Here is an 18,841-nt window from a genome sequence, read left to right as displayed (position 1 = left end):
CAAAGTCACCTCTCCATCCACACACCTCCCTCCATCCCACTTACCACCACCCGCCCTCCATCCACACACACTATCCTTCCACCTACAAACCGTCCCTCAATATCCACATTATATCCAACATACCGTAATTCTCCACCTGTCCACTACAAGGTTCCTAGTTATCCAATTACCAGGTAAGAGGAGGAGGGTGCGGCTATGGTGGAGAGAGCACCAGGTGTTGTTCTTGGCCGAATGTTTACTTTACCTACCAGGGTCACGAAGCACCGACCAATTACCTTCTGAGGTTTATGCTACCGAAAATAATAATAATAATAATATTAGAAAAATGAAATAAATACAAGAATTATTAAGTTCCTTCGACACTATAACTATCAACAAATAAACAAAAAAAAACAAACAAACACGGTCAATAATTTAATAGGTTTAGTTTTTGCTTAGGCCCAACCTCCCCCCCCTGCCCCCCTCCCCTGCCCCCTGTCCCCCCTGCCCCCTCGTTCCCAAGGTCATTTTCTCTTCACCTAACAACAAAACAGGTTCGTTGGGTGACATTATTTGATATTAAGTCTTCTTCTTCTTCCTCTTATTCCTCTTCCTCCTCTTCCTCTTCTTCTGCTTCCCCCTCCTCTTCTTCCTCTTCTTCCACACTGTTATTGCTCCTCGTTGCTTCCTCTCATTTGTTGTTATAATTTTCGTATATTTATCTGTGTGTCGCTGTTATTATTATCTTAGAAAATAATCCGTTTGGCGATGGTGGTTGTAGGTGTGTAGCAACAACAACAACAACAACAACAACAACAACAACAACAACAACAACAACAACAACAACAACAACAACAACAACAACAACAACAACAATAATAATAATAATAATAATGATAATAATAATGATAATAATAATAGTAATAATGACAACAACAACAATAAAAGGTTTACTGAAACATATACAACAGTCAACGTCTGAAATAGAACACTGGATAAAGACATTATATAGGACAAAACAATGACACAAAGGGGCGTGGGTCGTCTAACAAAAGCTTTCAGTACACACACACACAAACACACAGACACACAGACACACACACACACACACACACACACACACACACACACACACACAACAACAACAACAACAAAGAAACCAAGAGAACGCAGTACCTTTTTTTTTCTCATTTTCCTGAAGGTGAAAGAATCGTCAATAAACTCGAGGGGGTGTAAGAACCAGCATGCATAATACATAGTGTGTGTGCGTCCTTCAATCCTCCTAAGGGCGGCGACTCTCAGCTACCACCGCTATCAACGACGACCCATCATTCCCTCGCCGTTCTCGCTAATGTCGTTTAGGAAATGTGATTCTCTGGTCGTGAGGTGCAAGTCGTTTGTTACTGCTCTGTCGATACGCTGGAGACCACTCTACCGCGTTACCATCTAAAAGTTGTTTCATGAAGAGAATTTATTCCTTCCCCATGGGTGTATTTTAGTTTAGAGGGATTGGAGTGGGGAGGTAGAATGCTATAATAGGGAATGGGGTGAGGAGGTAGACTGCTTTCCTGGGTGTTTCTTAGTGAGGGAGTTAAAAGGAGTGGGAGAGGTCAGAACACCCCAACTCGGGATTTGCAAAGAATGAGAGGGAACGGAGTGGGGGGGAGGGGGGTTAGGTGAGAGGTATCTTAAACAACAGTCAGTCCAAACCTGCATGGAAGACGACCTTGCTCAGATTCCACTTTTGGCTTAATATCCAGTCGGAGTATTGGAGGTGCAGAAGGAGGGTGAGGGGGTGAGGAGGGGTAGGGGTGGGGTATAGGGTAGTGGGTGGAAGGAGGGTGTAGCGTGGGGGAAGGGGTCATTAAAACTTGGTGATCCCTCCGTATTAATGAGGACCTCAGGCCAGGTCAACCATTCAGGACCAATTAAATAAGACGAGGAGAGAGGAGAGGTTTGGTACCCTCCCCACAAGGTTTATTATGACGTGTTTGTAGAAGATATACGGGAAGAAGAGGGGAGATACTGCAGGAGGAGGAGGAGGAGGAGGAGAAAGATGAAGGAGGAGAAGGAAGAATAGGAAGAAGAGGAGGAAAGTAAAGATACATTGGGTTGATATGTGTCTGTGAATCTCCCCTTGTGTTAAGCCCTAACTGGAGAGAAACACATACACGATGACTGGTTAACCCTTGGTCGACTCGGATCAACTTACCGTGTTACCATTGTATATATATATATACCTATGCACTCTCTACTGTATATACATCGCTTGTATATATACGTTATCCATCTATACCTAACCAATCTTGTTAATATACTCATTGAATCAGCATTGAAATAGTATGATAATTGTGTTGAATAAATAAATGCCTATCTAGAGCTATATCCTGGATAGAGTAAGAATGCCATGGAGCTCTTAACAGTGTGAGAGGGAACTGATGAGCCGTCAATTACTGAATATCAACCACAATAACAAACACATATTCTTGGGAGCAATCATCTCCTCACTCCTCAATCACTGGCCCCAGCCCCGCCTCAATCAATGACGTCACAAGCAAATAATCATTACCATATCAGTTCCTTGACTCTTAAAGGTTCGTGTGACGGGGATATTTTTTTTTTTTTGTAACTGATGACTTGAACTTAAGTACAAAGGTCATGTAGAGGGAATTCATAGTTAAGGAAGTTGATAGAGTTAATGATATACCCAAGTGATTATCTAGAATATTATTGGATCAAGAATATATCCCGAGTGACTTTATACAACAAACGTGATACTGATCTTCAACACGGGAGGTTGTCTTCGGAAGTATATAAACAGTATTGTTAATTACCTAATCATTATATTACTATCATCTAACCTAACCTAACCTAACCTAACCTAACCTAACCTAACCTAACCTATATCCTGTGAGTGCGGACGTGCTGTGTGTTGTGCTGCGTTGGCCATCATGTGTGTGTGTGTGTGTGTGTGTGTGTGTGTGTGTGTGTGTGTGTGTGTGTGTGGGTGTGTGTGTGTGTGTGTGTGTGTGTGTGTGTGTGTGTGTGTGTGTGTGTGTGTGTGTGTGTGGGTGTGTGTGTGTGTGTGAAGGTGGATGTGAGTTCAGCTGTATAGATGCTCTGGTCGGGATCTTGTGTTTGTTTAATTGTGATTTTCCTGTTTTTATTTGACTGTATTGATCTCACTCTGACTGTGGTGCTGCGAATCGAATATTTTTAATTAAGTTAAGAGTTTCAGTGTTTAAATTATTTCGATGCCAAATTATTTCCCGCCAACTCGAATTTGTTTTTCTCCTTACGATTTTTGGCGCCAAATTATTTCCCGCGAAAATTACATCTGACGACATGTAAAACCAGAATGTAAAAAAAAAAAGTGAATTATTCTCTTGTGCAGATTAAAGTAATAAATGAATGAATAGCTTTAATAATAATGAAAAAATTGCTACTACCACCACCACTACTACGACCACCACTACTACGACCACCACAAATAAACTCTCTCATCACTAATTCTCTAACTCTAGCTCTCCTGTGTTTAATCATTAATTAAGTAATCTTCCATCTGTGTAATTAAATTCATCTTTTTACTGTATATATATTTCATCGCCCTTCTTTTTTTTTACCGGAAATGAGAACGAAATGAGACACTGAGTTTACCCTCGGCGCTAAAGTACTTCATTCATGGCCAACACCGGTTCTGTTGTGGTTGCACTTTACACCCTCGAATCGGGATTAATGGGTGTCAGAGGGTGTAGGGTGGGCCATGGTGGGTGTGTGAGGGGGTGTGGGGACAGTGGAGGTGGGTGAGGGTAGGTGGGTGATGGATCAACAGCTGGGCGCTAAGGTTTATTTCAGCGGTTGAGTTTCCCCTTCAAACAGTCTCTTAGTTTTCTTTAGTTACTAAGCCAATCTAATGGAGAAACTTATAGCTTGTGGGTGGGTGAGGGTGGGTGGATGTGGGTGAATGTGGACAGGTGAGGGTGAATGTATGAGAGTAGATAGGGGTGGATGAGGGTAGATGGGGGTGGATGTGGGTGGATGAGGATAGGTGAATCGAGCGAGTGAATGAATGAGACAAGACAGGCAGCCAAATTGAATTATTCAACCGATTGACTCTTGGCGGGATTCTTTAACAGTGGAATTTCTCAAGATCCTCCCCTCCCCCTCGGTCCCTCTTCCCGCATCCCTTTCCTCCCGTCCTTCCTCCAGCTCCTCCCACCCCCTCTCTGGACGTTGCAACACGAGACCAGTACCAAAATATCCAGTAACCGGATGAAACGACTTAAGAGGGAGGAAGTTCGGTTAAGTAGGACAACTTATAATATTGATAAATAAATTGTCTCTTCCCCCCTCAGAGATCCGTATTTAGCACTGACGCAGCCGCTTCGTTGTGTGTGGATGTGGGTGTGTGGATGTGTGGGTGTGTGTGGGTGAGGATATGTAGACACCGTTGGTTATTTATGTTCACTATTTCACATCCTTCGTATCTCTGTCTTCACCTCAATCTTTCATCACTCACTTACTACTGTCCACCGTTTAACAGGAAAAAGGTAACTAGAGATTGATAGATATTATAGGATAGTCAAGTGTCTCATTATGTCCACGGTCTCTGAGGGATAATAATATGTCTCTCAGGGTTAGTCTTATTCTGAACTAGTATCTCTCAGTATCAGCGTCTCTCAGTGTTTAGTGTCTCTCATGGAAAACCAAGTCCATGTCTCACTACCACCACCCCTACCACCACCACCACCATCACCCACCACCACCACCACCACCACCACCACCACCACCACCACCACCACCACCACCACCACCACCACCACCACCACCACCACCACCACCCACCACCACCACCACAACCACCCCTACCACCACCCCTACCACCACACCCACCACCACCACCACAACCACCACCACCACCACACTACCACCACCACCACAACCACCACCACCACCACCACCCCTACCACCACCACCACCACCACCACCACCACAACCACACCACCACCACCACTACCACCCACCACCAACACCACCACCACCACCACAACCACCACCACCACCACCACTACCACCATCACCCCTACCACCACCACCACAACCACCACCACCACCAGGCTGCTCATCTCTATTGAATTCCTCTCCTTAGGTGACGTCATCCTCCTTTGTGCGTGAGTTGGAGTCGTTTCTCTAGACATGTCAGCCTTACACCTCACACTCATGGATTAAGTCTAGACATGTCAGCCTTGCACCTCACACTCATGGATTAAGTCTAGTCATGTCAGCCTTACACCACACTCATGGATTAAGTCTAGTCATGTCAGCCTTACACTCACACTCATCTAGACATGTCAGCCTTACACCTCACACCCATGGATTAAGTCTAGACATGTCAGGCCTTACCTCACACCCATGGATTAAGTCTCCAGACATGTCAGCCTTACACCTCACACTCATCTAACATGTCAGCCTCACACCTCACACTCATGGATTAAGTCAGACATGTCAGCCTTACACCACACTCATCTAGACATGTCAGCCTTACACCTCACACTCATCTAGTCATGTCAGCCTTACACCTCACACTCATGGATCAAGTCTAGACATGTCAGCCTTACACCTCACACTCATCTAGTCATGTCAGCCTTACACCTCACACCCATCTAGTCATGTCAGCCTTACACCTCACACTCATGGATAAGTCTAGAGTCATGTCAGCCTTACACCTCACACTCATCTAGTCATGTCAGCCTTACACCTCACACTCATGGATTAAGTCTAGACATGTCAGCCTTACACCTCACACTCATCTAGTCATATCAGCCTTACACCTCACACTCATCTAGTCATGTCAGCCTTACACCTCACACTCATGGATTAAGTCTAGACATGTCAGCCTTACACCTCACACTCATCTAGTCATGTCAGCCTTACACCTCACACTCATCTAGACATGTCAGCCTTACACCTCTAGTCATGTCAGCCTTACACCTCACACTCATCTAGTCATGTCAGCCTTACACCTCACACTCATCTAGTCATGTCAGCCTTACACCTCACACTCATCTAGTCATGTCAGCCTTACACCTCACACTCATCTAGTCATGTCAGCCTACACCTCACACTCATCTAGACATGTCAGCCTTACACCTCACACTCATCTAGACATGTCAGCCTTACACCTCCACACTCATCTAGACATGTCAGCCTTACACCACACTCATCTAGACATGTCAGCCTTACACCCTCACACACTCATCTAGACATGTCAGCCTTACACCTCACACTCATCTAGTCATGTCAGCCTTACACCTCACACTCATCTAGTCATGTCAGCCTTACACCTCACACTCATCTAGTCATGTCAGCCTTACACCTCACACTCATCTAGTCATGTCAGCCACACCTCACACTCATCTAGTCATGTCAGCCTTACACCTCACACTCATCTAGTCATGTCAGCCTTACACCACACTCATCTGGTCATGTCAGCCTTACACCTCACACTCATCTAGACATGTCTACACTTCACACTCATCTGACATGTCCAGCCTTACACCTCACACTCATCTAGACATGTCAGCCTTACACCTCACACTCATCTAGACATGTCAGCCTTACACCTCACACTCATCTAGTCATGTCAGCCCACCTCACACTCATCTAGTCATGTCAGCCTTACACCTCACTCATCTGACATGTCAGCCTTACACCTCACACTCATCTAGACATGTCAGCCTTACACCTCACACTCATCTAGTCATGTCAGCCTTACACCTCACACTCATCTAGACATGTCAGCCTTACACCTCTAGTCATGTCAGCCTTACACCTCACACTCATCTAGTCATGTCAGCCTTACACCTCACACTCATGGGTTAAGTCTGATGATACTGTACTCTGTCTCTGTCTTGTTTTATGATTTATATAATATTATTGAAAATTATTGCAGAGATTGCAAGATATTAACATTTAAAATTTGGGTATTCGTTTACAATGACCGTGTGTGTGTGTGTGTTTAAATAAGTTTTATATGCCGAAAGCTTCAGAACTGTTAAGAAATAAATTACAAAAACACACCTACATAATGTCTGTGTAGGCCCGTGCCCAGGAATTTAGGAGGGCAGGTGTTTAACTGAAAAAGGGCACCCCCCCCCAAAAAAAAAGAAAAAACTGAATACAAATTAACTTGTTGTTTATTAATAATAACATGGTCAACCATATACCTAGAGGCCAGAGCAGTGTATTAAAATCAACCTGTAATAAAAGAAGCTCCACACTGTCAACCAAAGCTGTAACATAAGTCTGCCTAGGCTTGCATTTCAACCAAAACAAACGTTAGTTATTTTATGTATTAGCTAAATACTCATAGTTGTGTAGTTCAAACATAAATGTGGTGTGTTCATTATAGAATTTTATCATGACGTTGGGAAAGTAGTCATAGCTAGCTACAATGACTGGAGACTGGCTAGCGCGCATCACATCAGACAACAAGCGAGCAAAGGCTTCGTCAACACATTAATCTTCATTCATGTGGACCTGGCAGGATTAGTGACATTTGTACATGTCTATTTTTAACTAACTTATCGTATATACTACGTTTTAGTTTTGCCCGAGCGCAACGTTGGACTACTGTACTGTTGGACTTCAGCAGGATATTTTGCGGCTCTCACCATATGATGGAATCACTTATTTCTTACCTTATTGGACGAGTTACCACAATGACACTTATGCTGGTCTTGATATTTACATTCGTTCTTGCACTTAGGACACTTTACTGAGGTCGGGAGAACACCATGATTTTGAATTTCGAAATATGAAACCCAAAATAAAAATCGAATTTGATTGGGCCAAAAATACAGCGAATTAAACCACAAATCAGTTTAATTGGTTCCCCCCCTAAAAACGCTTTTGATTGGCCGCGTGACGTGTACGGGAACGCATACGAGTGATGGTTTATGGAGACACGCAGTATGGGAGGTGAGGTAGGCGATAATGGCGGAAGATTAATGGAAGAAAATAGAGTAAATTTTGGATACGCCATCTCCGTTATTTTATATTTGCGACGGTAATGTAATAGAAGAAAATTATCTAATAATTTGACGTCTTATTCGAATATGATAATAGATTAGGGTAGAAATGTTGTGTGCGTAAATGAAATAATACCGAAAATATGATAATTTTTTTTTTAATACCGGGAATATTTCGTATTAGTTTGACGTGACTCATGATTTAGTAACAAAACTCCGTTGCTGATTCGGCTACTAACATGCATCCATGTCACGGGCTTCTCTCCCTGTGTATGTATGTTCTCTCGTCGCTTTGAAACTCCTGTACAGTTTAGGATGAAAACCAATTTGTATAGGTGTTTGTTGAGCATGTCTAGTAAACATAAACAATAAGCTACTACGGGACTAAAATATTTTTATCATCTTTCTTAAATTACCTTTTCAATTCATTAAAATTATACAAAATATTTTTACCTGCTGCAAATTATTAAATACGATATTTTATAATATAAAATATATATCTATTTAGGAAAATGCGAAATTTTACAAGAGGAGAAAGCTTGATTTTACGCCGGCCCATTCGATTTTTCGCCACTCGCTATTATATTAATTGGTATATTCAGGTAAATTTGAAGGTACGTGCCCACCCTCGTCCTATAGACATGCCACCCCTGGTAGGGGGCGTGGGCTTGGAGTGCGTCTGTGTGTTACTGTGTACTCCGGCGGCCAAATCGGTATTAAAACTGAAGCATGACGAAATAAATACAATAAATACATTCGACAACATCAGAGTTGCGTTCAGTTGAGCGTTTCGTAGCGTTCATAGTACAGTACTATTTTTCAACTGTTTCCTCACGTAGACAACAAGATATAAATATATATCATGGGGGACTATTCTTACAAGGTGTGGATCACTTGAAGATTAATTCCCAGTTTATTTCACCTTAATATTAACAACTCTGATGGTAACCTGAAACTAACATAATCTATCTACATATCTAAACGGTATTATTCATCATCTCTGAACTGTAATTAGAAATACCATTTAACTTCACCAGACTAAGCTAACACAGCATCATCATCATCATCCAACACAAAACACAACCACACAGGAGAAATTCTACCATAAAAACGTCTTGTAGAAGGGGGGAGAATCTTTACCCTCACACACAATGGAGCCCCAACCCTCCCCCCCCGCCCTCAAACCTCAAATTCAGTGGTATTTTGGGAACCCGCAATTAGGATGGAGTCTTGGGTTTTAATACGTAATTTCCTTTCTTATACAATATCCTATTTTTAGCTCATATATAATTGAAGGAACAGAGTGGGTAGGGAGGTGAGTGGGGGGTGTGTTGGCAGGAGGAGAGCTAATATTAGTGAACGGAGAGTAATATTGTATGTTGTGTGCCTGAAGCTTCGTCTACGTCTGGAAAAAAATCTTGATCGATATCTAGTGCGTCGAAATCTTGTCTTAACTCTGTATTTTCCTTGACATTGTTTATAATTATACATGGGAATATTGAGAGAGAGAGAGGTTTGCTCGGTCTCTTTCCATTTCGTTATGCTTTTGTTTTACGTATAATTAGTAATCCATTTATTTTATTATCATTCATTTATATAGTTATTTATCTTCATTCTTTCTTCTGTTTACCATTGATTTCCTTGTAGGTAGCACTCACTTTCGACGCCTCAGTACCACTCACCCTCGGTACCACCCACCCTCGGTACCACCCACCCTCGGTACCACCCACCCACCCCCTCGGTACCACCCATCCTTAGTACCACCACCCTTAGTACCACCCACCCTCCACCCACCACCCTCAGTACCACCCACCCTCAGTACCACCACCCTCGGTACCACCCACCCTCAGTACCACCCACCCTCAGTACCACCCACCCTCAGTACCACCACCCTCAGTACCACCACCCTCAGTACCACCCACCCTTAGTACCACCCACCCTCGGTACCACCCACCCTCAGTACCACCCACTCTCAGTACCACCCACCCTCAGTACACCCACCCTCAGTACCACCCACCCTTAGTACCACCCACCCTCGGTACCACCCACCCTCAGTACCACCCACCTCACCACCACCCTCAGTACCACCACCCACCCCTCAGTACCACCCACCTTCAGTACCACCCACCCTCAGTACCACCCACTCTCAGTACCACCCATCCTTAGTACCACCACCCCCACCCACCCTCAGGTACCACCCACCCTCAGTACCACCCACCCTCAGTACCACCCACCCTCGGTACCACCCACCCTCAGTACCACCACCCACCCACCCTCAGTACCACCACCCTCAGTACCACCCACCCTCAGTACCACCCACCCTTAGTACCACCCACCCTCAGTACCACCCACCCTCTACCACCCCTCAGTACCACCCACCCTCGGTACCACCCACCCCATACCACCCACCCTAGTACCACCCACCCTCGGTACCACCCAGTACCCTCAGTACCACCCACCCTCGGTACCACCCACCCTTGGTACCACCCACCCTCGGTACCACTCACCCTCGGTACCTTACAAAGATCATAAGAAACCCTGAAATTTTCCAAGACGATCGAATCTTTTTTTTAATTAACCTCTTTAACTTAATCATTCCAAGAGTAGACTTAATTTAGTTCATTTTCTAAAATTTCCCCAATAAGTCTTAAGTCTGTGTCCTTCTCGCTCTCAGGTTAGGTTAGGTTAGGTTAGGTTAGGTTAGGAGAAACGTCTACTTTAGTGGGTGTGTGTATATATATATATATCGATGTGTTCATGTGTGTTTTGCTATATACACGTACTGTATATATATATATTGTATTGTGTATATGTATGCTTCTCACTACACCCTATACCTAACACACACACACACACACACACACACACACACACACACACACACACACACTATACCGAAATAAATCAATAGTAATTAATATGTGATTTTCCCCTTCGTTTCAGAGTGTTTAAAAGGAGGAGAGATCATCGACTTTACCCAACGTGGAAACAACCCGAAACCCTGACGGAACACCACGGAACACCACGGAACACCACGGAACACTACATAGACAATAGAGTACAGTAAACGACAATATTCTCCAGGCATTAGAGTGGCGAAAACAGACTGTGTATATTTACCTGTTAACTGTCGATCTTTCTCTAACTGTGTAAGACTATAAAGTGGTTGAAGATAGCCATTAAAAAGTCATAGAGAAAGGAGGTGTTGTGGAGGCCAAGAGGTCAACAGTGGCCAAGAGGTCAACAGTGGCCAAGAGGTCAACAGTGGCCAAGGGATCAACAGAGTCCAATCAACACAAGGGATGGCCAAGAGGTCAACAGTGGCCAAGGGTCAACAGTGGCCAAGGGATCAACAGAGTCCAAGAGGTCAACAGTGGCCAAGAGGTCAACAGTGGCCAAGAGGTCAACAGTGGCCAAGAGGTTAACAGTGGCCAAGGGGGTCAACAATTGGCCAAAAGGTCAGCAGTGGCCAAGGGGTCACAGTGGCCAAGGGATCAACAGAGTCCAAGAGGTCAACAGTGGCCAAGAGGTTAACAGTGGCCAAGGGGTCAACAGTGGCCAAAAGGTCAACAGTGGCCAAGGATCAACAGTGGCCAAGGGATCAACAGAGTCCAAGAGGTCAACAGTGGCCAAGGGATCAACAGAGTCCAAGAGGTCAACAGTGGCCAACAGTGGCCAAGAGGTCAACAGTGGCCAAGAGGTCAACAGTGGCCAAGAGGTCAACAGTGGCCAAGGGATCAACAGAGTCCAAGAGGTCAACAGTGAACATATAAAGAAGTTCCCTGAGATGCAAAAACAAATATACTGCTAGAATCGCCATCTTCTCTGGACACCATGAATGAGATTACGCCTGAAACGTCGCCCGAGGAACCAACGACGACAAAGACGATGACGAAGACGATGACGAAGACGACCACCCTGCAAATCTTTCGTGAGGAGAGCGTGGACACTGACGGCACTACCCAGGAGGAGGAGGAGGAGGATGGTGAGGGCGCTAATGGCAGCAACAGTGGTAAAGGCGAGAGCGACGACGGCACCAGCAGTAGTACTAACAACGGCAGGACGAAGGCGACAGTGCCATCCTCCCTCCCGGTGGTGCCTCAGAAGAACATGAAGCCGTCCGCCAAGAACTGCTTCAGGCTGGTCATCCTCGGCTCCGCCAGGGTGGGCAAGACTTCCCTAGTGTCAAGGTGAGGCTCCCATGCTCCAGGTGATGCTCTCATGCTCCAGGTGAGACTCTCATGCTCCAGGTGAGGCTCTCATGCTCCAGGGGCGTCACTTACGCTTGCTGAAGCTCGCGCACTACATATTACACTTATCAAATTACTTTACATGATATAACTCTCTCTCTCTCTCTCTCTCTCTCTCTCTCTCTCTCTCTCTCTCTCTCGGCTGTCTCGTGTTACTTCCTAAAACCCCTCCCTAGCGCATTGCCCTAGCATCCTCCCCCTAGCAACTTAATCCTAGCAAGCTCTCCATAACCACCTCACCCTAGCAACCCATCTTTAGCAACCTCCCACTAGCAGTCTCCCCCTAGTAGCCTCCCCCTAGTAGCCTTCCCCTAGCAACCTCCAACTACCAATCCTTCCTTGCCAGCTTATATCCCTACCTTCCTTCCCTTAACAACCACTAACTACCAAACTCTCCCTAGCATCCTCTCCTAGCAATCTCCCCTTAACAAACCCTCCCTAGCAACATATTCCTAAAAATATTCCCCTAGCAACCCTTCCATAGAAAATTTCCCCTAGCAACCCATGTAACATTCGTACCCTATAGTAGTCTCCACCTAGCAACCCACCCCTAGCAACCTCCCACCCTAGCAACCTTTCCCCTAGTAATCTCCCCCTAGCAACCTACCCTTAGTCTCATCTTACAGTCAGACTAAATGCCGATAAACTTTTCCCGATTTTCAGTTTGCTTTTTTCCGATAAATCTGTTTTGGTAGCGATTTGGTGAACAGATGTCTTATTTTGTTTCCCTTTCCCACTCTTGTAGGGTAGAGTGAGAGAGAGAGAGAGAGAGAGACTGTATTGCCGTGTGACCCATTTCACCTCTCTCCTCCGGTCCCATGTCGATACTTGATGCTCGAAGTCACTATCTTTCGAACCTGTGATACGCTCTCTCTCTCTCTCTCTCTCTCTCAAGGACACATCCAGGGTTTGTTTGGGTTGTGGGTGGGTTACTTTGTATGTATGTATGTATGTATGTATGTATGCATGTATGTATGTATGTATGTATCAAAGGCTACTAGCTAGATACTCCTGATTTAATACATAGACTTTAGTTAAGCGAAACTGAGAACTCTATAGGCTCCCTCAGAGAGTTTAACCGCCCCCCCCCACACACACACCCACACCCACACACACACACACACACACACACACACACACACACACGGATACATCAGAGTCAGAGAGATTACATGATGACGGTGATGAAAAATACAATTGACGAGTTTTAGGTTGAGTGTGTTTTAAAAAGTTCCAGTTAGTTGGTTTTTCTTTTAAGCATTTAACGTTGACGGGGGGCGGTCGTTTGAGGGGTTCATACTCCTGTTTACCTGCTGGTGTTATGGTTGTTGTGGTTGTTGTGGTTGTTAGTGGTCATAACAAGGATTTAATAGATATTCCAGGATTTCTTCAGTGCTAAGATTTATTATTACCCTAACAACAACAACAACAACAACAACAACAACAACAACAACAACTACTACTTTTTTTTTTTTAAACGTGGCCTCCAGCCTCCCCCAATAGTCACACCTTCGCCACCATTTATTTACCTTAATATTAAATATCCTAATACATAAGAAGCTATCCTATCTGTGTTAAATTAGTTGAGCCGCAGATCTATGCGGCATTCAGTGACTGTAGCCTCATAGTCAATATCTGCAGCAGTTGTCGGAGTAGGGGCAGAAGCTCTCGTTCCCCTGAGGCAGAGCAAAGCCGACCGAAGGGGAGAGAAGGACAGTCGATATCTCATCCAGGCTGTAACATAACTTCTGGGCTGCTGCTTCTGTTCGGAGATCAACTCCGCGAGTCTGGCGTAGAAACATCTTGCACTTGGGCCCATCCCACCAGAGGTTGTGAACACTAGAGGAGTGAAGCTGCCTTGATCAACATTTTGAATTCTCTCCCCATATGCCCTTCTCTTGTCGTTCTCGTTCCTCCTATGTGCAGCATCGAGAGCTAGGTTACGGTGACAAGCGGCCATGGGATCAAAAATCCTGATGTCGAAGAAAGCTCGCTGTCCCGCGTCCAGAATCCTCGAGCACTGACGTCCACACGGGCTTCGTTAGATGTGTTTGAAGTCCTGTGTTGGAAGATCTCGCCATCCAGTGGAAGGAGGGTCGGTTCTACCATGACGTCCCGGCAGATTTCCTTCAACATATTTGCTGTGAGATCCCTTACCTCGTCATGCCTCATGCATATGAAGCCCCCCTTCTTGCAGACCATGGCGTGATCGCCGTCATAGGAAGAGCCACACACGCATTGGGAGGGCAAACCATCTACTGGCCAACCGTACTACTACTACTACTACCACTACTACTACTACTACTACTACTACCAGTCCTCACTTTGCTATTTACGTTGTATTTACGTTTACACTTTAAATAACGTACACCTTACCTCACCTCCAGTAATCTCTCTCTCTCTCTCTCTCTCTCTCTCTCTCTCTCTCTCTCTCTCTCTCTCTCTCTCTCTCTCTCTCTCACTCTCTCTCGTGGTCAATTTCCTCCCAGATATAATAATAGTATTAAAACGAGATATTATCATGCATCAGTATTTCACAATTGAGGTAAGAGAACTAATTACTACGCTTCAACAACTAAGACCTTTAAGCGTGCTTCTATGTTAGGTTAGGTTAGGTTAGGTTAGGTTAGGTTAAGAGATCATTGATGTCAGGTTAGGTCACGACACATGTAAACGAACAACAGTATAGGAAAGTTACGCCAAGTGAGAAGAAACAGAATGGCAATAGTGGAAGGTTCTTCCTCCATCTTTACACAAACAATTCAAACACATAGAGAGAGAGAGAGAGAGAGAGAGAGAGAGAGAGAGAGAGAGAGAGAGAAACGGCTAAAAATACAACCTGAAGACCGTAACCCTCTCGAGGCCAGACCTATTATCTCAAGTGACGGCACCAAGTCCTTTCTCCTCCCCACCCCCTGAGAAAAGCGATTAGTTCACGAGGAAACTATTTGTCCTAGAGTCGGCGTTGTCCTATTCTAAGCTTTGTCCTAGTCTAAGCTTTGTCCTATTCTAAGCTTTGTCCTAGTCTAAGCTTTGTCCTAGTCTAAGCTTTGTCCTATTCTAACCTTTGTCCTAGTCTAAGCTTTGTCCTAGTCTAAGCTTTGTCCTAGTCTAAGCTTTGTCCTAGTCTAAGCTTTGTCCTAGTCTAAGCTTTGTCCTAGTCTAAGCCTTGTCCTAGAGTCGGCGTTATCCTAGTCTCCCGGAATATTCTTAATATCTTAAGTATTTTTTTTTTGGCTCTGAAAATTTATCCCAACTTATTGTGGATTTACTCAGAAACCTTTATAGTCCTAATAGAACTAAGACTATTATTATCACTCTATTATTATAAATATTACTATCACTAATACTAAAGTCAATGGAGTATTTCCTCTTTATTCATTTCGTTCGTCTTCACATTATTATTCGTATCGTCACTTAATACTTGCCAGCGCTATTATGTTCCGTATAAGAAATAGATTTTAACCCTCAATATATATTTCTTTTAATTTATATATCAATAGTAATATAGTCACATGTTGTTTACAGTTTATTGGATGATTTTTGCTAACAATATCAAACTTTACTGTATATATCTTTTTTTTATTAAATGTTGATTAATCTGATGTTACAAAATACAACATATTTTATTATTTTTAAACAAGAGGAAAATAATAATTACTCTTCACTATGATATTTTTATCTATAACTACTGTACTGTTATTGTATTTCACATTATGTAATTGAGGAATATTTCATGACAGAAGTTTATACAATACCATAGAATAAAGAAACTATGTTATATTCACTGCTATACTCTGTCAGCTTTATACATATCACGTGTTACTCTTTCACTTCACATACTTCCTTTCGTCGTCCCGATAATTATATATATAGGGATCTTTATGTCGTTTTTCCCTGGTCTATAAACTTCGTATGTAAGTTAAAATCTCCTCCGTAACTCAAGCTTCTCCCTACACGTGCCACTGAAGCAAGATGGTTGGTTATTCGTGGTCTGGTTCTTGAAGGAGTATCGTGTTGACTTATAAGATTGACTTTATACATCTTGAATGCCATCATCATCAGCCCCAGGTGTACAGTACGAAGCTCTTCAGGGTATTGATCATATCGAGCCATAAAGAGTTCCTCATCCTCCTCCTCCTCCTCAGATAACTCGTCATGATGTTCTTGAAGTTGTTCCTATGACCACCAGAGTGGCGAAACACTGTAGTTCCTCCACGAATATACCTTATCACGCCATAGGCTAAGAGAGGGCCTTCTGTGAGAGTTTGAGTACAACTGAGGGCATCCTGTGAGGGTTTGAGTACAACTGAGGGCCTTCTGTGAGGGTTTGAGTACAACTGAGGGCCTTCTGTGAGGGTTTGAGTACAACTGATGGCCTTCTGTGAGAGTTTGAGTACAACTGAGGGCCTTCTGTGAGGGTTTGAGTACAACTGAGGGCCTTCTGTGAGAGTTTGAGTACAACTGAGGGCCTTCTGTGAGGGTTTGAGTACAACTGAGGGCCTTCTGTGAGAGTTTGAGTACAACTGAGGACCTTCTGTGAGGGTTTGAGTACGACTGAGGGCCTTCTGTGAGGGTTTGAGTACGACTGGTTGTCCTTCTGTGAGGTTTTGAGTACAAATGAGGGCATCCTGTGAGGGTTTGAGTACGACTGAGGGTCCTTCTGTGAGGTTTTGAGTACAAATGAGGGCATCCTGTGAGGGTTTGAGTACAACTGAGGGTTTTCTGTAAGGGGTTTGAGTACAACGTTTTTCCACACACTGTTGAGTCTATTGTGGGAGTCTTGGTTCTATTCCTGAAAGACACGAGTATGGTGAAGGAAATCAGGGTAAATAAGCTTTTACCATATCCGTCATGATGGGGTTGAGCTAAAGAACATAAAGTGAGGCTGTTGGAAGCTGTTGACTGTTATCGAACTGATTGCTCGAGGCTCCTGTTTGTATTATTATTATTATTATTATTATTAGGGTAGTTAGCGTCGTCCACACATCTACTATACGTGTGTGTCATCATCATTACGGGAGAACTAGGAGAGCTACAGCGTTCATAATTGATACAAATATTCACTATAATACCCCCAGGAGTAGGTGTCAAGGAGTGGTGTCACGTGAAGGAGAAGAGGGAGCTGTGTGTGTTAGTATACGACTCCGTGTCTTTCTCATGTTCCCTGTATTTCTCTTCATCTCGTCTTGTCCATTATCGTTTTTATTTCACCATTTTACCACGCCCTAACTCAGACACCCAAGCGACTCGGGATATAATTAAGACACAATTCTGTAATATAAACGAGTAATACATTCCTTACACGTACTAAACACGAGTTACACCTTCGTTACAAATACTTTTAATGTTTTTTTTTTTTTACATTACGTAACCTTTGACCTTAATACAGCAATATTTACACCTAAGGCATCTCATTATCTGTCATCCTAGCATCCGCCTTCACCTGGCCTGGAATGTTATAAGCAGCGGCAGTTTGGTTCATTAAGTTATCTGGAATGTTGATGTAATTATATATGGTGTGTATCTTTAAACCCTAACCTAACCTAACCTAATCTAACCTAACCTAACCTAACCTAACCTAACCTAACCTTTGGCCCCTTGTTTTTGATGAATGGGTGGGTGTCATTGGTCTCTCTCTCTCTCTCTCTCATTTCTTTGACCTAATTCTCTCCATCTCTCCTCCTCCTCCCCCAGATCCTCCCTCCTCCTGCCCTTCCTCCCCATGTGACACCTTCCCTCAAAACAACCTCCTTCCTGAGAGCCAAAGTCCCTCTCTCTCTCTCTCTCTCTCTCTCTCTCTAACTCTAAGGAAGAGAAGGAGGAGGAGAGAGAAGAGGAAGAGGCGGAGGAGGCAAACGAGGAGGTGGATGGAAGAAGAAGAAGAAGAAGAAGAAGAATCACACACTATGGGTAACCTTGAACATCTAATTGCCTTGTTCACTCGCCCGTACAAGGACAGTGACTATAGAATGAAGAACGAAATTGATACTATGATTCTGTTGTAATTGCACGAGTCCTTTCAAATGCCAATTCGTGAAAGATAATTAGCGAAACATGTTTTGTTTTGGAATTCCGCATTGTACTACTAATACTTCTACTACTGATGATGATGATGATGATGATACAAGCAGGGACTTTGAACACTCAGGCAATAATAAAGTGAGTCAGAAGCTCCCAACAACCTGACAAATTTCTGTAAGATTTTCCATTTTATCTGAACACACACACACACACACACACACACACACACACACACGTTTTCATCAAGTTCATGGAAAGTTCTAAAAAAAATATATATCATTGAAAAACGGACTGGAATGAATTTTTAAAGCTATTTTCTTATGCGCCCTTTATATTATCTTATTAATTTATACGAGATCTGAGAAGAGAGAGAGAGAGAGAGAGAGAGAGAGAGAGAGAGAGAGAGAGAGAGAGAGAATATCCTTGAAATGAAAAAAAAATCCGTGTGGGTCTTTAACGATGACGCTGCTGCATGTGTTGTGTCTAATTTGGCAGCTGCTGGAGTTCTCTCTCTCTCTCTCTCTGGGTACACACTCTCATATATAAACCTGAGACCGA

General features: G+C 43.7%; 1 protein-coding gene across 2 annotated transcripts in view; it reads left to right on the top strand.

The window, feature by feature from the left end:
- The window catches only part of LOC121866451 (GTP-binding protein Rhes-like), a 39,486-nt gene that overhangs the window by 8,476 nt on the left and 12,169 nt on the right, over positions 1-18,841 (top strand). Inside the window, exons 2-3 of one of the 2 annotated variants that reach the window (XM_042366126.1) lie at positions 10,953-11,230; positions 11,692-12,199. In XM_042366126.1, coding sequence (XP_042222060.1) covers positions 11,844-12,199 — 356 coding nt within the window. In that variant the 5' untranslated portion in view covers positions 10,953-11,230; positions 11,692-11,843. Of the gene's footprint in view, positions 1-10,952; positions 11,231-11,481; positions 11,664-11,691; positions 12,200-18,841 lie in introns of those variants that run through there. The other variant, XM_042366127.1, reaches the window with a different exon arrangement.

Source organism: Homarus americanus, unplaced genomic scaffold, assembly GCF_018991925.1.
Source record: "Homarus americanus isolate GMGI-L3 unplaced genomic scaffold, GMGI_Hamer_2.0 scaffold16430, whole genome shotgun sequence".
Taxonomy (NCBI): Eukaryota; Metazoa; Arthropoda; class Malacostraca; order Decapoda; family Nephropidae; genus Homarus; species Homarus americanus.
This window is presented reverse-complemented; position numbering and strand designations above follow the sequence as displayed.